Below are 23,771 nucleotides of genomic sequence, written 5' to 3' on the forward strand. Positions count from 1 at the left end.
TCCATTAGATTTGTTTTCGATTATAATTATTCTTTGTAAGTGTCGTATGACGTTCAATTAATGAATTGTTCTTTTCTCTCAAAAAAAAAAAAACAAGCTAACTGAAATGAAATGCTACGTAGAGTAACATTTGAGATTTCAGGTACATGAATTGCTTTTATTTTTATTTTTCTTTTACGTCATTTCTTCAAATCAGTTACCTTTTCAGTTAGTTTGCAAAACATTTGTTTATATAACCAATTACCTTATCAGCTTCTAATTTTCAGCTTTCTTGAATTACCTTTTTAAATTTCAGTTAGCTTTTCAGTTTTAAGCTACTTTTTTTTCCAGTTATTTTTACCAAATAGAGCCTAAATAATAGTTATACGGCCCATTGATAGAAATTTTTCAGAAAATTACTGTCCGTATGGAAACAAATGTGAAAATTCTTACTATTCTTGAAATTTTTGCAGTATTAATTTGACTTAATTAACAATTGATGTCCATTCCACAAAGAAAGTTAATCGATACAGCGTATACGTACCATACAAGTTATAATTGTACCATCGTGAATATTTTGTTGGTACGACTATTCAAAATTCCTCTAAAATTTTCTTAAATTCAATTAAAAATAAATAACCTAATTACTCCAATTTGCCGTCTTTAATAATTATGTTTTGACACTTCTAACTGAGAGAAAGTCTTCAGAGGGATGCTCTCATAATAAATTTGTTGCAAGACTTCTACCTCGGTCTCAATCATTTGTACAAAACTGAAAATTGAAAATTAGATAAAAGGTTAATAAATGACGAAAATAAGAGGAATTTTATAATTAGATAAAACTAAAAAGCCATCCAATGCAATAATAAAAATCTACATTCTTAATATCAGTCATTTATTCAACTTTAATTAAAAGATCGTACGGGATTAAGGGAGTATTAGAGATTATAAATACCACAGTAACATATAGTTATAGTGCAACATAACACATCTTTCTAATTTAATCAATCCATCTTAATTATACCTTGTTTTTATATATTATGGATCTCACAATGTTAGGTTCAAGTTTAGTCCAAGAAGACATTAATAAATTTGTTCAAAACCAAGGTTATGGAGTTAAAGGTCTAGTTGATATAATAAAAATTAAAACCCTACCAAAACAATACATCCACCCTAAAGAAGATAGGTTCAACATAAATAATAACAATAATAATAACAATAACTGTATCCCAATTATCGACATGTCGAACCCAAACAAAGAACTACTAGAAAAATCGATATGTGAGGCCGCAGAGAAATGGGGATTCTTTCAAATAGTTAACCATGGAGTGCCTCTTGAAGTGTTAGAGGAAGTAAAGGCGGCCACGTACCGTTTCTTCGAGGAACCGGTGGAGGAGAAGAGTAAGTACATGAAGGGTAAATCGACTTCGAATAATGTAAGGTATGGTACGAGCTTTGTACCTGAAATGGAGAAGGCTTTGGAATGGAAGGATTATTTAAGTCTCTTCTTTGTTTCTCATGAAGAGGCTAATTTACTTTGGCCAACTGCATGCAGGTAACTAACTAAACACATGCATTGCTAGTACAATTTTTTTACGTAAGTGTAAAGTTGTGCCTTGTCCCTCGTACGTTTAATATGTAAGGATAATTTTTTTATAATTAAAGATTGCAGAAAAAAAAAAAAAAAAGCAATGAATAATATTCTAATATTGTTCGAGTATAATAAATTTGAAATAACCTGGCCTCACCCAAACCGACGTGACCACACTTATTGAATATTTGTTGTGAGGTATATAAATAACGTGCCACTTATTATCTGGTAAGTGGTAAGTCATAATAAAATTTTGACGAAGCCAGGGGAGAACGCAGCAGGTGGGATTGAGCAGCTGCCACTATACCCCCAAAGAAGAAAAAAAAAAAAAAAAACCAGTTAAAACGAGAGATTTTTAGTTACTAACGAAAATTTGAACATTTGTAAAAGAACAATTACGACAAAAATCAAAATGCATAATTATAGTAGTAAAATTTGGGTGTTGCAGTAGGAAATGCACAAATAGTATCCTACAACCAGTTGTATAGTAGTATTGTACAAACGCCTCAAAGTTGTTGAGCTTTTACACAAAGTTGTTGAGCTATTTTACAAGTTGTTGAGCTATTTTACAAATTTATTGAGCTTAATAATTATTTTGTTAAGCTCAATAACTTTGTATCATAACTCGATAATTTTGTTAGTAGAGCTCGATAACTTTATAACAAAGTTCAACTACATTGAATAAGTTGTATAAGTTCTATGTACAACCAGTTGTATAATACATTAATTGCACAAATAGTATCCTACAACCAGTTGTATAGTAGTATTGTACAACCGCCTCAAAGTTGTTGAGCTCTTACACAAAGTTGTTGAGCTATTTTACAAGTTATTGAGCTATTTTACAAATTTATTGAGCTTAATAATTATTCTGTTAAGCTCAATAACTTTGTATCATAACTCGATAATTTTGTTAGTAGAGCTCGATAACTTTATAACAAAGCTCAACTACATTGAATAAGTTGTATAAGTTCTATGTACAACCAGTTGTATAATACATTAATTGTAGTAAATGATGTAGTACTCCAAGCAGCATCTCATCCATTTCGGGGTGTCTTTGTCAATTGTTTATCTTTTTTATTTGGGGATGTTTTTGATTAATAATTTGATTATCCACACTCAGTTTGCACTTGTCATCAAATAATTGATCATCTTCTCTTTCTTTGGTCATTGTGTTAAAAGTAAAAGGTAAATAAATAACCGATAAATGAATAGTTAGACAGATTGTCTTACATGACATTTTACGTATTTGATTCGTCAAAACATACCTATCGGCCTTCTAATCTTATTCCACCGGTATTTTGATGTGCAAGTTTCGAAAGAGAAGTTACTTTCTGATTTTCCCCCCTTGCAAAATCATGACAAGTAATATTTTTTCTAAATTTTATTTGGGGTGTGATAAATAAGTTTAAAGATCGTTTTACACAATTTATTAATTATTAATTTCTAAATTAATAATAGGGTAATAATAGGGTTGTATTTAAGCATTAAATACCTTCTAATTTGGGTATTATTTTAGAAATTAAGAACTAAATTACACATTAACTAATACAATTAATGCATATATCAAGAATTTATTTCTTCTTTTAATTTCTTAAATATAACCCATTGGGTTGTATTTATCATTACCTTTAATAATAACTAGGTTAGCTTCCCATTTAAATGCGTCATAATATTTGTATTAATAAATCCGTTTGTTATAAAGTTTGTGTAAGGACTTAAATACGAATAACTTGAAATTTTCCTTGCAGGAATGAAACCTTGGAATTTTTGAATAGTACAGAAATGATAACAATGCGACTCATGGAAATACTTATGAGGGGACTCGATATTGATGAAATTGATAAGAGAAAAGCATCCTTACTAATGGGGTCTAAGAGAATTAATCTTAACTTTTACCCGAAATGTCCTAACCCAGACCTAACATTTGGAGTAGGTCGTCACTCAGATGTATCTACACTTACCATCCTTCTTCAAGATGATGTAGGAGGGCTATATGTTCGAGGTTTAGACGGTAAGAGTTGGACTGACATCCCTCCCATAAAAGGTGCACTGGTAATAAATGTAGGAGATGCCCTACAAATCCTAAGTAATGGCAAGTACCAAAGTGTAGAACATTGGGTGGTCGCGAATGGAAGTAAGGAAAGAGTTTCGGTCCCAATATTCGTAAGTCCAATGCCAAAGGCTATTATCGGTCCTTTTGATGAGTTGCTTGAAAGAGGAGAAACGGCATTGTATAAACAAGTTCTTTACTCGGATTATGTTAAGAACTTCTACAAGAATGTTCATGATGGTAAAGCTACAATTGATTTTGCCAAGGCTTAGCTTGTTTTGTTTATCAACATTATTACATTATCATTCATGTTTGTGAAATTATCAAATTAATTAGTGTGTTTATCAAATTGTGGTAAATGTATATATCATATATGTATAATATAATGATAATTAAGTGAGACATAAAAAAAGATAGACCTGAATAAAAATGATTTAATCCAAATAAAGTGATTTAATTTAAGTTAATTAATGAAATTATTATTGGAATTGAGATTCAGGAAAGAATATCGTTTGTATTATTCGTACATTCATTCATATTTATTACATCAACTAATCATTTCTATTCCTAGACTATTTGTGAATTGTGACTACATAAAAACAACCCATCGCTACTTCTTACTGTTGGGGAAGTAACCCCAACATTGTTGATGAACTAGTAATATGTAGAGTCTTAAATTGTTTAGAGTTATTTTTATATATGTTACTAATATTTACTATTTATATGTTATATGTTATTAGTAGTAAGTATTAGGAGTTAGTATTTTGTATGTTAAAGTCTCTTAATGTTACAGCAATAGGTAACTTAGGACTTAGGACCTTATATAAATAAGGGTCATTAGTCATTGTTAAAAAGTAATTAAGAGAGTGTGCTTTGTTGGGGTATAGAGTACGGAAGCGAATAAATTCAACCAAAAATTTAAGAGATATAATGAAAAGACAATAAAAATAACACTAATATTTTTAGGTGGAAAAACTCCTTTTAAATAGAGGTAAAAACCACCGGCGAGAGAGCCAAGTATTTCACTATAATGATGTGGGAGTACAAGGATAATTTACTCAAGGACTATTGAAATAGCCAAGATAATAAACTCTCAAGAGGTGTTAAATATTAGCATCCAAAATGATTATGGAGAGTAGTAATAAAGGAGGAAGAGAAGAATATATTATGTTGTAATTTTGTTGTGTGATTATTTTGCAGAGGATTGAGCATGTATTTATAGTGTATTAAAAATAAATCAGCAAATGCGTTTGTTGCAATTCCATCAATTGTCTTCATTTGCGTTACTTCATCATATGTTACACATTCTCTTCATTACTCCATCAAATGCATATTTTAGCATCCGTTTCATAAGTTTTCTTTAACTCCAAACTTCAATTGCATGAAGTTAATATAAAACATCACAATCTCACATTAACTCTTTAGGAGAGAATTAAAGGTGAGGTATATAACTCCAACAATCTCCAAATTGACTCGCATCCCACTTAAATAATCTCTCTCGCCAATGAAGCCTTGTTAAGTGTGAATAATACCAGCTAAGTATAAACAATGGTCAAACTTAGTCGCTGCCGAGTGGTTTGGTTAACATATCTGCAAGATTCTCAGTTGTATGAACCTTTTCAACGGTTAAATTTCCTACATCAACAATATCTCAGATAAAATGGTGCTTGATACCAATGTGCTTGGTTTTTGAGTGATGCTTGCTATTTTTGGTCAAGTGGACTACACTTTTACTATCACAAAATACTACAAGAATATCTTGTTTTAAACCAAGCTCGCTCACCAAGCCTCGAAGCCATATCGCCTCTTTCATACCTTCTGTTGCAGCATTATATTCTGCTTCAGTTGTTGATAAAGCCGCAATGGCTTGTAATAAAGAATACCAACGGATAGAAGAGCCACAATGTGTAAATATATAGGCTGAGAGTGACCTTCTTCGATCTAAATCACCACCGTAGTCAGCATCAACATAGCCAACTACACCTCCAGGATCAACTCTTTGCTTATCAAATACCAAACCAATATCAGAAGAACCCTTCAGATAACGAAGAATCCATTTAACGGCTTCCCAATGTTTTTTGCCTGGATTGTGCATAAATCTACTAACCACACTAACAGCATAAGCCAGATCAGGCGGAGTGCACACCATGGCATACATAAGACTCCCAACGGCATTTGAATATGGGACATGTGACATTCATCTTTTGTAATGATCTGTCTGTGGACACTGTTCAGATGACAATTTAAAATGAGCGGCAAGAGGACTTGTTAGAATATGACTCGTCCGAGTCGTTTTGATTTGGGTATGTGAGAGTGAGATTAAAAGATGGGAGCAAAAATAAACTAAGGAACTAAGTCAAGTAATATCCGAGTGGTGCGTACACTTGTTTGCGGGTCGCACAAACTACTGTTTTCAGCATATATTCCTTGCGTGAAAGATGATATGCTTTAGGAAATTAGTGGGCCCCCCACTTTCCTAATGGAAGTAGTTTGTTAGTCATTATACACGAGGCTTTTGGTCTTTTAGTTTATTTGGTTAATTTTTAATTAGTTTCCTAATTAGCTTAGGTATATAGTTTTGGGTGGAATAATATTATATAAAGACCCGACTATATTCTAGGTTAATTAAGAGAGAAAGGTAGAAAACTTGGTGAGGCAAGTTTGAGGGCCGTCTTTTATGTAATCAGTAATTTTCCATACATAAATGAAATATTTCCCTGACCCTTGTGGACGTAGCTATCATATTGATAGTGAACCACGTAAATTCTTGTGTTCTTTATTTTGCTATTGTTTTTATATCGTCTCAACACGCTTCCGCGCATAACAGGACTATTGACAGGTTTACTGTCTTGCATATTGAACATGTCGAGCATTTTCAGAATATATCTCTTCTGTGATAGTATTAATTTCCCTGCTCGACAATCCGTGTTAATATCCATACCAAGAATTTTCTTTGCCGGACCTAAGTCCTTCATATTAAATTCACTGCTCAACTAGGCCTTTAGCTTGCTAACAAGTGACTTATCTCTTGGAGCAATTAACATGTCGTCGACATAAAGCAATAAGTATATAAACAACCTGCCAAATGACTTCTGAAAATAAACACAATTATCATAACTACTCCTTGAGTAGCCATGTCCAATCATAAAAGAATCAAACCTTTTATACCATTGTCTCGGAGACTGTTTTAAACCAATAAAGAGATCTTTTTAGACGACAAACATTGTCCTCTTTTCCGGAAACTATGAAACCCTCTGGTTGATGGATATAAATTTCTTCTTCGGGGTTACCGTGAAGAAATGCAGTTTTCACATCTAACTGCTCTAACTCAAAGTCATGCAAAGCAACTCGAGCAAGTAATACAAGAATTGAGGTGTGACGAACAACATGAGAAAATACCTCATTGAAATCAATGCCTTCTTGTTGATTAAATCCTCGCACAACGAATCTTGCTTTATATCTTGCACTTTTAACACCAGGGATGCCTTCTTTCCTCTTAAATATCCACTTACAACTAATAGCTCTCTTACCCTCAGGTAACTTCACCAGATCCCAAGTTTCATTTTTTTGAAGACTATCAATTTCTTCTTGCATCGCCGCAACTCATTTTAAAGAATTTGCAGGAAATAGCCTCGAAATAATTTCTAGGCTCATTGGAGTCATTCATCTCTTCTGCAGTGGCCAAAGCATAAGACATATTAGCGCTTTGGTCTGTATATTTTGGATTCAATTTTTTTGGTCTTTGTTCAGGAAGATTTTGAGCCATAGACCATGGATCTGGTAAACCTCGTCTTTGTGGTTAACGTGGTTGTTGTGGACTTCTTTGATCAATGATCTCAGTTTGCTCATTGGAATTTGGCGGAGTAGAGGAAGTAGGGACATCCTCCCCTGACTTTAAGACTTTGACATCAAACTCCACCTTCTCTCTAGTATTCTCTTGATCATCTGTACCAGGATAAAAAGAAACAACTTCTTTTCCAGAAGATAACATAGCATTTTCATTAAAAATTACATTTTTGCTATGAAAGGTTTTCCGAGACTCGGGGTCATATAAACGATAACCTTTAACCCTGAAGCCATAACCCAAGAAAATGCACTTTTAGCACGAGGCTCCAATTTTCCCTCATTCACATGAGAATATGCAGGACAACCAAATATTTTAAGATTAGAATAATCAACGGGGTTACCTGAACAAACTTCTTCTGTAATATCGCAATCAAGAGATCTATTTTGGGAGCGGTTTATCAAGTAACATGCTGTAGACGCCGCTTCAACCCAAAAGTCTTTTCCCAAGCCAGAATGTGAGAGAGCATACAACGAACTCTCTCCATAATAGTTCTGTTCATACGTTCTGCTACTCCATTTTGTTGTGGAGTCCCTGGAATGGTATGATGTCTGGCAACACCTTCCTTCTTGCAGAAAACGTTGAATTCATTTGAACAGAACTCAAGACCATTGTCAGTTCTTAATCTGTTTAGTTTTTTTCCCAGTCTCGTTCTCGATCAAAGTTTTCCACTCTTTGAATGTGGAAAACGCCTCATTCTTGTATTTGAGAAAATAAACCCCGAGTTTTTTGGAAAAATCATCAATAATGGCCATCATATAATGACAACCTCCTTTTGAAGGAACTTTTGAAGGACCCCAAAGATCTGAACGGATATAATCCAAAGTACCCTTGGTTCCATGAATACCCTTGGAAAAACTAACTTTTTTCTGCTTGCCAAAAATGCAATGTTCGCATAAATCAACCTCACCGGTACAATGCTTTCTGAGTAGTCCTTTCTTGTTAAGGACATGCATTCCTTTTTCACTCATGTGGCTCAATCTCATATGCCAGAATTTGGTGTCATCGCTGGATGAGATAATTGCTCCAGAACCTATAATAGTAGAACCCTGCAGCATATACAAGCTACCAGATCGATTTGCCTCATTAAAATAAGAGCACTTTTTGACACTTTTAAAACTCCACCTTCAGCTGAATACTTGCATCTAAGTGATTCAAGGGTGCCTAAGGAAATGAGATTCCACTTCAAATCAGGGACATGTCTGACACTAATCAAGGTTCTAGCAACACCATCATTTGTTTTAATTTTTACTGTACCTTCACCAACAACTTTGCATTGTGCATCGTTGCCCATCAAAACAAGACCACCGTTAACTGATTTATAAGTAGTAAACCAATCTTTATTCGGTGTCATGTGAAAAGTACAGCCGGAGTCATCCACTCATTTCTAAACCTTTGTTCTTTATTAGCACCAACTAAAACATCCCCATCAGATTCAGACTCAACAACACTAGCTTCAGCATGGTGTTCGGATTGTTTATCTTTACCCTTATCATCTCTTTCTTGCTTATTTTTCATATTAGTACATTCAGAGATTTCATGTCCTTTCTTCTTGCAATATCGACAAAATTTAGAGTTTTTACTTCTTGATTTTGACATGGCCTTACTCTTACTACTACTACCTTTTTCGAATGTTCTCCCTCTAATAACCAAGCCTTCACTCGATTGTTGAAAATTAATTTCAGTATCAAATTTTTCTTTTGATAAAAGGTGAGACTTGACATCTTCAAAGGACAATGTAATATTATTACTGTATAACATAATTTCCTTAAAGTGTTTAAATGGGGGTGGTAGTGAGATAATTAGTAGGACATCTTTATCTTCGTCATCTATTTTAACATCAAGGTTCTCCAAATCTATTATGATAGAATTAAACTCATCTAAGTGTGTTTTTACAGGAGTAACTTATGACATGCGGAGAGTGAATAAACGTTCCTTAAGTCGAAGCTTATTTGCTAGACTCTTGGTCATGTATAGAGATTCCAATTTAGTCCATATATATGCTGGCAGCAGACGTCTCTTTAATGACCTCACGTAAAACTTCACGTGATAAACAAAGTTGAATCACGGACAACGCCTTCTCATCCATTTCATCTCATTGTTCACCTGTCATAGTGCATGGTTTCTTCGACTTACCATCTAAAGCTTTCTTTAAACCATTTTTTATAAGAACAGCTCGCATTGAACTCTCTAAATGGCGAAACTAATTTTACCGTCAAATTTCTCTATGTCAAATTTTTTCGACATTATGGAAAAATATCAGTTGAAAATAATATGGCTATGATGCCAATTTTTTGGGGTATAGAGTACGGAGGCGAATAAATTCAACCAATCAAAGATTTAAGAGAAATAATGAAAACACAAGAAAAATAACACCAAGATTTTTAGGTGGAAAAACCCTCTTCAAATAGAGGTAAAAAACCACCGACGATAGAGTCAAGTATTTCACTATAATGATGAGGGAGTACAAAGATAATTTCCTCAAGGACTATTGAAATAGCCAAGATAATAAACTCTCAAGAGGTGTTAAATATTAGCACCCAAAATGATTATGGAGAGTAGTAATAAAGGAGGAAGAGAAGAATATATTATGTTGTAGTTTTGTTGTGTGATTATTTTGCGGAGGTTTGAGCATGTATTTATAGTGTATTAAAAATAAATCAGCAAATGTGTTTGTAGCATTTCCATCAATTGTCTTTATTTGCGTTACTTCACCATATGTTATACATTCTGTTCATTACTCCATCAAATGCATATTTTAGCATCCGTTGCATAAGTTTTCTTTAACTTCAAACTTCAATTGCATGAAGTTAACATAAAACGTCACAATCTCACATTAACTTTTTAGGAGAGAATTAAAGGTGAGGCATATAACTCCAACATGTTTAATATCCTGAGTTAAGCATAGTTGAAAATCTTAGCTAGTAGCTAAGTGTTGAAGGATTGAAATTGTATTATTGTTAGTGTTTGAATAATAATAAAAGGTTGGGTTGTGGTTAAGTTCATAACAAAATATTGTGTCTTTACATTTTATATTATTTGTACTAAAAACCCCCAACAAGTGGTATCAGAGCTACGGCTCGATGGAGAAAAGTTTTGGTACAAGTAGATATACTCCATATACTCATACTTTTATCTTAATTTAATACAATAAATCACTTTTATTTACTTGCTTCTCTCTCTAAAATAGAATTCTCTCAATAACAAAATGGGAATTTCTACATTAATATAGAAGGAGGTTAAACTTCATATGGTATCAGTGTAAACCTAATTTTTTCCTCATTTTTTCGATCAATCGAGGTATAATCGCTTCTGCTTACAACATTTATGTTCGTAATCAATCTTCTATTCTTGATTTTTCTTCGTTTATGATTCATTAAAGATCTTTGATGATTGATTTCGTTTCTCATTTCTTCGTTAATTCTATTTCACACATCGTTTCTATGTTCGATCGTCGTAATTGATCTTCACATTTGTTCTTAATACTTGATCTTTCTAATTGATCGATTATTTTGTGAAAATGTTCAATTGTTCATTGAATCTTGTTCAATTGTTTTTTGAATCTCGCTTAATTGTTCATTTTGCTTTAATCTTTAAATATCAAAATAAATACCAATTAAATTTTGGGATTTTTTTTGTAAGAATAAATTTTACGGACAAAATCATCATTTATTTTTTTCAGCGTTTATAGTTCTCACCATATTTTTTCAAAACAATGTTAATCATTCAATCTACCTTGAGTTCGCAAATGAAATTATAAAAATGAAATTATAAAAAAATTCTTTTACGTTAAATTAATTACATAGATAAAAAAGTAGAAAAATGACCGAAACGGAGGGAACATAATAAAAAAAGAATAGGAAACAATAATAACAATAATCGTTGCAAAACACTAACAAACATAGCAATATTCGTGAAAAAATACTAATTAACCGTGGCAAAACTTTAGTAAATTGTGGTCATATATATAACAATAAATATATATTTTGACGATATATTATGACAATATACGTATTGATTAATAAATTGTTTTTTTCTTACGAGCTCCTTGGATTGCCAGAGTGCATTATAAAAATAAATATGTATATTAATCAATACGTATAAGAATCGGGGGGAGCAACAAACAAAAGGCAATGAACTTTTTAAAAATAAGCAATCGTTAAAATGGAAAAAAGACAAACATTGGATTGCCGAAGTGCATTATAGTGCCGAACCGCATCATATTCGCGTTCGTTTGCATGGATGTATATAGCCTGAACAAACCTTACAATGTCTACGTTATCTTGGAATTCAGATATACTCTTATCAGTTTTTGATCTTTGGTAAATCGCATCATAAACACCACAACCGACCAAACTAAGTTGTCAACCCACATATTTAGATTAGTCTACGTCAGTTTTATTCATAACATATAGACTTTTAAATTAAAGAAAAATAAGGAAAAGTGAAAACAATCTTACAGTTTAGGAGATTGATCAATATGGTCTACAAAGGATTTTTGCCCTTTAGAAAGAAAATCCAATTTGTTTTTTGCAGAAGGATTTCCTTTGGAAGGAATGATAAGAATATCTTTCATAAGAGTACTTAGTTGATCAAGTCGAAACGAGTTTATCCTTGTATACGGTTTCTAATGTTGGATGGACTCGCGCTCTTTCATCTTCGGTTACGAAGCAATTGTAGGTTAAATTTCCACATACTTGATTTTTGCTGAAGAGAAACATCAAACCCCTAATTACATCTCTAAACAAAATCCAGAACACGTCTTTAATTAATTCCCACCAAGAGCTGTTCGATTCTGGTCCAGATTTACGAAACTTTACTTCAAAAAACCGTTCAATTGAATTGACTGGTTCCGTTACAATCACTTTATCATAGCTCATGTCTCTTATCACTTCTTCTACATGGAGTAGAGGGTCGTGTGATAATTAAAGCCGATACAAACGGTTAAAACTCGTAACATGGGCTGTTTCGGTCTTGATAAAGGATTTTGGCACACTTATCGAATCGATAATAAGCCTCCCCGAGAAACAATATGGACTTATTTGTTTTTTCATAAACAATTTGAACCCCGGGTTCAAACGGTCGGAACCCAACTTGATCTCTAGACTTGTTAGTCACAGGAACTCCGACTTCATGTTCATTTTTAGTCTCGTCTTTGGTTTCATTAACAAAAAGTTTGACCTCAACTCCAACTTCTTCTAGGGGGAGAGTAGGACTAAGAGTACGACTGGCCTCAACATCATTTTCAGCATGGGTAAGACCGACACTAACTTCCTCTCTGGCCTCGACTTCATCTCTAGGCTTGGTAGTAAGAAGAAAGTCGTCCACAACTTCATCGCTAGTCCCGTAGTAGGGTGAGCAAAACCGGATATCCGATACGTTTTCGAAACCGTATCGAATATCCGGTTTTTTAAATCTTCTTTTTTAGTATCCTTATCCGATAAGGTTTTTCCGTATATCCGGAATACGTATATCTGATATCCGGTTTTCAGCATCACCTATGTTATTTAATACTCCCTCCATTATTTATTAGATGACGTTCTACATTGTTGCACAAATATTAAGACTGCATTTATTCTCTTTTTTTATGTTTCTTTATTCAGTATGTGTGACATGTGGCTATGTGAAAAACCCATTGTTTACCACTTGCCTTCTCTATCATGCATTTCATTGGTGGAAATGATAGATTTCACGTAATCAAACATTGGGAAATGGAGATCATTTACAACATAAGGCTAAAACGACATCTATAAAGCAAAAAAACAAAAAATGCTTAAACGTCATCTAATAAATAATGGAGGGAGTATATTTTTTTTCTTTTCTATGTGTCACTGATGGTTTTTTAGTAACTTAAAAGTGTTAAAAAGTTATAAGAGTAAATAACTAATAAAGTTTAATACTAATAAGGTTTAATCACGAATATGTATGGATATTTTCTGATTTATGTATATATTTTAATATTTTATTCTAGAAAAAAGGCAAACGTATCGGATACCGTATATCCGGTTTTATATTTTGCCGATCCTTATCTGATACGGTTTTTAAAGAACCGTGTCGGATATCCGAAAATTTGTATCGGATTTACAGAAATCCGTATAATTAAATTCGTATAGCGTATCAGATACGGATAATAAAACCGTATCGTATAATTTTACTCATCCCTACCAGGAAATCTGACCTCAAGTTCATCTTTAATCTCGTCGTCAACTACATCTCTAGGCTCGGTAAAAGGAAGAGTACGACTAGCCTCAATGTCATCTTTAGCATGGGTAAGACCGACACTAACATCAACATTATGCTCTCTGGCCTCGAATTCATATCTAGGCTTGGTAGTCAAAAGAAGGTTGTCCACAACTTCATCGATATTCCCAGGAAGTCCGACCTCAAGTTCATCTTTAGTCTCGTCTTTAGTTTCGGTAACAGAAAGTTCGACCTCAACTACATCTCTAGGCTCGGTAACATGACGAGTAATTTGGAAGAGTATGAATGGCCACAACTTCATCTTTAACATACTAACTTCAGCTGTAGCCTCGGTTATAGGTGTGACCTCAGCTTCGTTTTTAGGCTCAGTAGGAGGCTTGGTAATCAGAGGAAGGCTGACCTCAATTTCGTCGGTAGTCCCAGAATGTCCGACCTCAAGTTCATCTCCATATTTAGCCTCAGAAACAGGATGAAGACTGACCACAACTTAATCTTTAACATGACCAACTTCAGCTGTAGCCTCTGTTAGAGGTAGAGATGACAGTGGATGCAGGGCCCTACCCATATCCGTTGGATCAGACCCTGATGGAGCGGATATGGATCTCATTTTTATGGATCCAATGGATATGGGTCGGATATGGATCTAGAAAAAATTACGTGGATATGGATATGGATATGAATCTGGTCGCTAAGATCCAGACCCTACCCAGATCCATATTTTTTATTTTATTTTTAGATTTTTAGATATATAAGAATAATTAACGTTTATAAAAGTCATGATTTCTTATCTTTTATTCAATTCACTTATCTTAGTTTTCTTATTTCATAGTCATTAATGACTTTAAAACCTAATTTAAATATTCGAGAAACAAGAAATAGCTTTTTCATCGTAAAAATAATAATTTACGCGGTAATTCGTTACTTTATCATGATAAATATCGACATATTTTATATTCATAATTCTATTAAACATTCTAATGCGTTTTATGTAATTTTAAGGGTTTTTTGATAACTGCTACCACATATAATTCAGATTTTACCAACTGCTACCAAAGTAAAATTTCTTTAAAAACTGCTACCAATGTTGTTGGTTCGGATTAAAACTAACTACCCAATGATCACGAACCTCCTATTTACGCATGAAAAGACAATACTACCCATATTTTACACTCTCCTCACTCATATCATCCCATTACCCAAACTTATCCCTCTTTTTATAACCTACTTAATTTATTTACTTCACTCATCACTCATTAATCAACCTAAACACAATTCTTTAAACTTCTCATTTTACTCCCAATTAAATTGGGGATTTTGCAACCTAAAATTGTCTAAACCTTATTCTCCAAATCAGCTAAATCCCTGATTAGAGTTAAATCCAATCTGAAGAACCCAATGTTTTCCAATCCCAGAATCCCCAAATTCGTCCCTTTTTGTAGTTGGCACCCCACAAATATTAAGGAAGGGTTCATTCCCAATGGCTACGTATCTGGAAATGGATGCAACGGGGTTTCATTAAGCTATAGTGGTGTTTGGAATAAGCACAAAAGTAAGAGCGGAAACTCAATAAGTGAAGAGATATTGCAGCAACAATGTGCAACAATATTACCCACCTCACCTGCAATAGGTTACTCTATAATAGAGAAGGAGACGGATAGCAGCAGGCAGCAAGGTGAGAAAATGATTGAAGAGCAAGTAAAGTGAGGAGTTGGCAATTAATTATTCATTGCTACAAATCTAGAAAACGAAAAAAATTAAGAACCCTAATTTGATAATATACTATGGGTATATGAAATGGAGGAAGAAAAAAGATGAGATAGAAAAATTATGTGAAATTGATGATGAAAAGGTTGAAATATGAAGTCAAATGAATGGAAAAAAGAGAGAGTGAGTGAGAATGAGAATTGAAATTGGTGAAATTTAAGATGAATGAAAGAAGAATGAATTAGAAACACACAAGGGAGGGGGTAAGGGCATTAAAGGAAGAAAAAATTGAACTTAAGATGAGAATTTGAAATGGATGGCTGAGATCATTTCTATTTGCTTCCTAACCTGATTTGGTAGTTAGTTTTAATCCGAACCAACAACATTGGTAGCAGTTTTTAAAGAAATTTTACTTTGGTAGCAGTTGGTAAAATCTGAATTATACGTGGTAGCAGTTATCAAAAAACCCTAATTTTAATAGTGAAAATACATTTAGAAGAGGAGGAAATTAATGATTTTTTTTAAAAAGATCGGGCTCATTTAAGACCCATATCGTACCCAGATCTTGTGGATCTTATGGATCTGGATATGGATCTGAAAATTTTAGACCCTTTGGATATGGATCCAACATACATAATATGGATATGGATATGGATCCTATAGGACCCTAACCAGACCCTACCCATTGACATCCCTAGTTACAGGTGTGTCCTCATCTTCATTGTTCGACTTCTCACAAATCTGGTTAAAAGACAAGACACGGTGAATAAAACATGGGGACAATTAAGCGCAAACACTAGACGTATGTATAATTTATCTCTAACCTCCGGTGATTTCTTTCTATCGATCCCTTCTTTGATGATTCTAGCAAACCAATTTGTTGCTTCTCTATTTCCTTCCAAGCTCAATATTTTTTGTTCTTTTTTAAGAAAAGGAAGAATTTGGTCATGCCATAATCCTTCTTTAAAAACCGTAGTATGGGTCTGTACGAACCGCCACCTCGAATGGTTTGGGAGTACTCCTCCTCCACATGCCTTTTGTAGCCTAAATAAATATGGAGTATAAATAAAATAAAAACCATAAAACAGTAGAACAATTATTCAATTTTATTACAGTGACATTATGGAATGGAAAACTGAAATCTCATTACATATCATACAATGGCAATCAGGTCCTATATACAATGTGTTATATGATTTGGAAAACAAGTACGTGTTATATGGACAAGTGTTAATGTACAAAAGGAAGCCGGGGAGGACATGTCAAGGGAGAAGGAAATGGCATAGGAGACTGAGGTGGGAGCCGAGGATCGATACTGAGCGCTTGAAGAGGAAGAGGAAGACATGAAGGCCGTGACAGGATGATGAGATTGAGGTAGTTGATGATCAGACGTTCTTCTCAACACCGAAAAAAGTAATAGCTGCTAGTTTATAATTATTCATATCATACACATTTTTTACTTATGAAATTTATTAAAAGTAGTGAATGTATGTAAACTAATTGATTCAAGCCGTCGTGCATGGCGATTGCAAGGTGGCTTGTCATCCTGCTCTATTTACAGGGAAAATAGAAAGATTTTTTTGTCAGGGGATACGTGTTCGCTTACGACCGGCTTCAACAAGTTAAGGTTCATGGTATACCCTTTCGTGACAAATGCAGGAAAGTGGAAATGTCCCAATTATATAAAGACGAGTATGGGGAAGTAAAAGTACCATTTCCTAATGAGGAGGTCACTTAATTATTTAAAAGAAGTCCTAAGTTCTTATGTGCAATGGCCTGATAACCTCATCAATGTTGTCATCCTAGATGTGTGAACCCCCGCAAAATTTCTAAGAAAATATAATAAGAAAATGCGGAATTTTAGGAAATATTTGACTTTTAAAGTTTAAAGCGCGGTTCCATAAAACCTACAACATAAACAAAGTATGCAGAATAGAAGTTAAGTTGATACAACGTGATAGTCAAAAATGGGGGAAAATATATCCCTCGAATGACAGGACGATAAAGGGTGAGTCTAAGCAATCCTAGTAAACAGACTACTAATCCTAGGTGCTCGCTAACTCCCACGTCTAAACCCCACAAATGCATCTTCACAAACCTGTCATTCATGTAAACATGAAAGTCACAGTCAGTGGGGAGTAACTCAAGGTTCTCCCAGCAACAAATTGTCGAAACAGATATAACAAGGAACTCAAATAGGTAAATCATGTAAGATAATTACAAATGACATGACATCAAAATCTATATTTAAACATGACAATTAAATGAGAGGGAACAAGATAAATCAATATGACACTACTACAAAAACAGACAAAGAGGACGGTTCAAAACCGTCCTTAAATCTTAAAATAACCGTCCTTAAATCACCCGTCCTCGTTGCCTAAGAGGACGGTTAGAGTGAAGTCAAACCGTCCTCTTTAGCTTTTCAAAAGAGGACGGTTGTGGAGTTGAACCGTCTTCTTTTTATTTAAAAAGAGGACGGTTGCGCCTCTCAACCGTCTTGTTTTGGATGCATGGCAGGCAAGATTTTTTCACCAACTTTATCACGTTTTGTCATGGAACCGTCTTCTACACATTTGTTTAAAAATTAATTTTGCGCGAATTAATGAATATAGCCCGCACAATTGTGGCACACATGACACATCCATGCTCTTTGACAACTAGATTTTTGAAATGGAAATTAATTTCATTCATATCCTATACGACAATAGTCGTATTGCTTAAATATTATATCCGGCTACATTTCAGCAATTCTTACATATATACTCTAAATGCAACCAAACAAAACGAAATAAGTTTGAACCTACAAAATACAAACTATTTAGGTAATATCCGAGCGTTCAGCCTAAATACTTTAGACGTTGCCATCAAATACTTGTGTCTTAAACTCCAATGCATATTTAGCCCAAATTTCCCGCACCTCATTAATTTGCTCAACCGTGTATGTCTTCGGGGCTATAATCATGAACTACATACAAAGTAGCCAAAAACCACAATTACATTTATTTACAAATCAACGCGTGTAATTTATATAAAATGAAGTAAATACTGAAACAAAAGAAACAAATGAAAGGACGTACACTTGGAATAATATTAATATATCGTCCTCTGATGATCTCCAACATATATCGGCATACATAATATATATCCACATAAGACGGTCCTAAAAGGCTGCGTAGGACACTAAAATCGAAATCATGTCAACTACAATGTATAAAAAAAATAAACCCACAACAATAAAATAAACACAGATTAGAAAGAATGGGAATCCTAGTGGATACAAGATGTGAAATTTGTTGCACTGTCCCTGAAGATCATCAACATTTATTTTATGATTGTGATTGCAGTGGAGTGTATTGGAGACTACTCCAGGATAAGCTAAATGTCAGGTTCAGTATGCAGGAGGCAGTATGTTGGTACTCTAATTGCAGAAGGCTCACTAGGATGCAGAGAAGATATGTTGGGGCATGTCATGTATCTTTACTATATTCTGTTTCTAGAATTCAGACAATAGTCAGCACCGCAATGTGACACTACAACAATCAATCCTAGAACTAGGACATCGCCCAAATTTTCCATCCAACCTCAGAAGGAGTGCACACCAGTCTAAGCCCAGACCGGACTCGACAAGAATCGGAATGTTGCAATATGTTGGACAGAAATCCTGAAAACAATTGGAGCAGTAACTGAGCTGGAATTTTTTAAATTCCGGCTCTGGTCAGAACTCAGAAGATTCCGGTTTGGTTTGGACCGGCCCAATTGTTTGTTCTAGACCGACCAATGAACACCCCTAACCTCAGCTCCTTAATTGTGGAGCCAACTATAGTGTTAACGTATTGAAAGCATGGAGGGTAAATTTACGACTAATGACGTTCAAGATGTTTAATTGATACTACACAGAGTACTAATTCTACTTAAATACTGCTAAGATAAGATAACAAAGGCCAAGGTTATATCATTGTAAAACAACGGGTCATGTTTTAAGAAACTGGATCGCATAATGATGAACACAAGACTTTAGGTCACCCACTTGAGTAGTGGCTAAATTACTATTCGGCAATCAACCAATTAGCAGAACAGCAGTAGCAAGAGATGATGGGAAAAAAATTAATTGCATCACCAAAAGCAAGTTACCTGTTTTCAACATCAAAACTGCACATAGGAAGATGAAAATTAGGCATCACAACTGCTTGAGAAACCTTATATATTCTGCAACACAAGAAATATCGATCATATGTGAGCATTTATAGAAGATCCAACACCATCCTCGGACATGGCGGTTCAATAACTGAATGTATAAAGGTAAGCTTTTACTGATATCTCATTCGCATCCGCGAAAAGAAAAACTGACTAAGCTAGCAACACCAACTCCCTAATTAACACAAACATGGAACTTTGGAAAAAAGTTACAGACAAGTAACGGTAGTATTTCTGACTGTACAACCAGATAACTTAAATTGAGACGCAGCACATTCTATACACCTACATCAAAATGCAAACCCAAAGACCCGGAAAATGAAAACACAACAGTAAATGGTCTTAAATAACACTGTACTTAATCTATTATTTGCTTAATGAACCATGTTTTATATGCATCAAAACATAAATCAACAAGAAATAGATATCACATTCACTAAGTTCGCTTAAGAGTGTACTGAAAAATGTTGTTTATTTCTTTAAAAAATGAAAGAATGTTTGTGTTATACATCTACAGTTATATAGCATGAATTTTCAGCCAATGTTGTCTCTCACGAATTTTTAAGAGACATTGCACATTGTAAAGACAAACAATAATTCCATAAACTGCAATTTCACACAATCAACAGTTAAGCAAACATTAGTTACACCATAGACAATATGTTTGATTCGGCATTTTGAAGAAGCTAAAGTACATGTAATGCAATTTCAATGAGATTGTTGATCAGAGTTTTATGTAAGACGAGTACAAAAGTTTTTATAGGACAGTGGTAGTGGAAGGTGTTCGAACAGTCCGGAGAGTTAACTGGTGATTTTATGGTGCTGGGAGAAGCTAGTGTGATGGGCAGCGAAGTGGGGTGGTTGCGACAGTGGTGGGCGGTGGTAATAGGGGAGGAGAAAGGAGAGTAAGTTGTGGTTTATTTAATTGGGACCTATGGTTAATGAGCAAGTAAATTCGATTTAACCATATTTAGTAATTATATGACCATTATTAGGACTACTTGGTAATTCTAAGGTAAAAACTTGGAAATAGATAGAAGTGGAAGAAGAAAAACTTGTTAAAAGGAAATTAGGAAGAATATAAAAACGGAGAAACACCAAATGATGTTCTCTGGGTGTAAGAGAAAAGGAACACGGTCCATCACTTGTAGTTGAAAATTCATACCAAATAAAAGCATATTAGATTCAAGAGTTCCACTCTTCCCACTCACACTGCATCATGTATACTAATAGCCGGTCTAAACAGTGACAAATTTGAACTACGGAAATCTTGGATAAAACGGGCTGACATCTGAGACCCAGATCATATTCATTCCTCATATAGAATTAACGGGCTGGTCTCACATATCCCTTAAACAGTCACATATAAGGCTATCTCATACAGAGTATAAATTTGTGTTCTGGATTAAGTTCAATTATCACCTTCAAGGACAGAAAGATTGGCAATAAATGCACCAAGTGCGGGTGGAGCTGCTTTCAAAATTCCATCCAATGTTGACAAGGTACTAGAGGCAACTGGAAGTCCAGGTATTGCTCCACTGGGAAGAACTCTCGACCCTGCAGTCAGTCACAACAACTTTTACATTTAAGAAACCAAATTCAATTATAAAAAACGGGTTTCTTGGGTCAAAAGTTACCATATATTTAGGGGTATTTGCAAAACAACTACCTCTGATTTATTTTTTGTTTTATGCTACCTTATGTTTCTATTTTGTTGTCGAAACTACCAAATAAGTGATTCCTGCAAAGTTTTAAAGTTCAAAAATCAAAACTTATAAACAAAGTAATGTGAGATCATAGGATCACAGATCAAGACAAGATTACAAGAACGATAAATAATAAAAGCATACGAGGTTGCGATTAGCATTTCAGTAGCTACTTACATGGAAACGATTATAAGCTGGCAATGAGACAAAGCAGCCCCTACTAGATCGGCCGAGAGTTCCACAGAGCCTCAATTACGACGTCGGGTTTTAACCAATCCTCAGCTACAAGGAAAGAGGCACAACAATAAGGGCCTAAACAACACCAGGAAGGGTACCTGAACCTTTTCCATTAGTTTAATACAATCGTTCATTCCATCCAAAAAAACAACATTAGGAAGGGACAAAAACTAAAAAAATAGAGCAATGTTGCCGAGACTTACCGAAGAAAGAACCTTATCTGTAAGTTACCGATATTAACTGGTAATTAGCAAGGAGAAAGAGCATTTTATACCTTTAAAGAAGAGTACAACGAGTCTGCATGAGATGTTCTACCCTACCCATATAAGCAATCATACGAATAGTCGGGTTCCCAGATCCTAGTTTAGATACGATCTTCATCAAAAATCGAGCAACCTAAGAGTAAGAGAGAAGAGAAATGCATTATGATCTAGAACTAACGTCACTTCTTCACATTCCATAATTAGCCATGAATCTGACTGAATTCATATTCTGATTCCTAAATGCAGATTTAAGTTTGGCTTTATATTAGAAAATGGGTAACATTAACCTCAACACTAGTCCTTAAAGGTCAGGTCTCATACTATGGCCAATCAAACAAATACCACCAGGAAAATTGCCCGAGTAACTTTACCCATGCATAAAGATGTTTTTTCAGGATGACCCATGATGAAACTTGCATTGAAGAGCAACGTGAAGTGTGGGGTTTTGGAGATGGGAGGGAATGAAATAATTGAAAACATGGTAAGCAATAGGTAGTACCTGAAGTATAAAACAACATTGTCACCTTCATAGGTACAAGCAGGGACATAGACTGCAAATAACTCAGGCATATTACTGCTACAGAGATAGCCATGCCCACCACATAGCTTCCGACATTCCTCAATCCCATCCTGTACAAAAGATAATTACATATGCCAAAGAAATGATGTTTACCATCTTACGAAACAGCGTGCAGTAAGAAAGCTTGATAAACTCAGCAAGATAAACAATTACACACATAAGCAGGAGCATATTAAGGGGATTGGGGATAGCAATTTGTACGAAAAAACGGAGTATCAAAAATAAGTTTAATAAACGAATTATCTCTTTTGAGCGCAATTCCCAAATGAAAATTTAGGCTCACCTGCATTTGGAATAAATTGAAAACATTTGAAAATCGAAATAAGAAAAAAAAACACAAAACACTAGTCTTTACCTCGCCTTTTTTTTCTCAATCTCATCCTAGCCTTCAGGCTTCATGGCACCACCAGTTTACTGTTATGTAAAATTGATTTGATTGTTCAATTATGGTGTTTACGAACTCAATTTGTACTAAATAAACGATATGGGCCGAGTTGCATGGTGTTTACGAAATCAATTTGTATTAAATAAACAGTATTTAATCAGCAAGTATATATTACCTCGGTAAGTAGATGAAAAAAGGCGATCGATGGTGGTGCGTTAGGGCGATGATGAAGGAAATTGTGGTGGTGGTGATTTGCAAGGCGCGCTGGTGGTAGCGAGAGGCGGTGATGGTGGCAACGAGAGGCGTTGACGGTGGTTATGCTAGGGTATAATGATGATGACTGTGTGTTTGATAAGCTAGAGGCCAGGGGAGCGAGGATGAATATGGAGTTGGGAATTTTAATCATCACTATGGAAAAATAAGAAGACGGGTCTTAGTAATAGCCGTCTTGTTTATTAATAAGAGGACGGTTTTATTAACCAACCGTCTTTGTTACTTTTACAATGAGGTTGGGTGTCTCTATTAACCGTCCTATTTATGTTATCACTAATGGCGCCAAACTTATTGACTGATACAAGACGGTCCCGTCCCCAACCGTACTCTAAGAGGCGTCCTCTTAGCCAAAAATTGTAGTAGTGTGAGCATAATGAAAACTCAACTATTATGTGAGATAATTAAATAATATGAAAGACAAGAATACAGTCATTTAGTCAAAAGCACACATTTCAAGGAAAGATGATATAAATTGAGATTATGATTTGAATCATATGAAGTAGGTAAGTAAGGGATCAATCAATACAAAATATGTGAATGGAAACCATAGCCATTACTTTGAAAAACCTTTAACAAACATTGCACGGGACGTGGCTATTAATGTCACATTCATACTTATGGCTTGCATCTCACCATAAGAGCGGATGGGAGCATCAATCCCGGCGATCATATCGTAACTAGAAGGCTTGCATCTTACCTCTTGTATCCGATACGACCAAGACTCTTCCATCCAAAAAATATAAGGCGTAACTCTTACCTTG

At 34.6% G+C, this 23,771-nt stretch overlaps 1 protein-coding gene and 1 long non-coding RNA gene across 6 annotated transcripts; one reads left to right on the forward strand and one right to left on the reverse strand.

Annotated features, from left to right (window-relative positions):
* Positions 1-1,031: 1,031 nt before the first annotated feature.
* LOC141620962 (feruloyl CoA ortho-hydroxylase F6H1-3-like) lies at positions 1,032-3,892 on the forward strand. The gene is made up of 2 exons (XM_074437698.1): positions 1,032-1,534; positions 3,319-3,892. The coding sequence occupies exons 1-2, from the start codon at positions 1,032-1,034 to the stop codon at positions 3,890-3,892; spliced, it is 1,077 nt and encodes a 358-aa protein (XP_074293799.1).
* A 14,139-nt stretch (positions 3,893-18,031) lies between these two features.
* Positions 18,032-23,163, reverse strand: LOC141619021 (uncharacterized). 5 transcript variants are annotated; one of them, XR_012531566.1, is made up of 9 exons: positions 22,913-23,163; positions 22,708-22,766; positions 22,272-22,402; positions 21,450-21,905; positions 21,264-21,307; positions 20,989-21,123; positions 19,504-19,578; positions 18,450-18,552; positions 18,032-18,337 (listed from the first exon to the last, which is right to left on the reverse strand). It is a non-coding gene; the product is annotated as an uncharacterized LOC141619021 (long non-coding RNA). The 5 variants fall into 5 exon arrangements; XR_012531568.1 differs by having other exon boundaries at positions 18,450-18,540; positions 21,236-21,307; XR_012531564.1 differs by having other exon boundaries at positions 21,236-21,307.
* Positions 23,164-23,771: the final 608 nt, after the last annotated feature.

The sequence above is a fragment of the Silene latifolia genome, chromosome X, assembly GCF_048544455.1.
Source record: "Silene latifolia isolate original U9 population chromosome X, ASM4854445v1, whole genome shotgun sequence".
In the NCBI taxonomy this organism is placed as follows: domain Eukaryota; kingdom Viridiplantae; phylum Streptophyta; class Magnoliopsida; order Caryophyllales; family Caryophyllaceae; genus Silene; species Silene latifolia.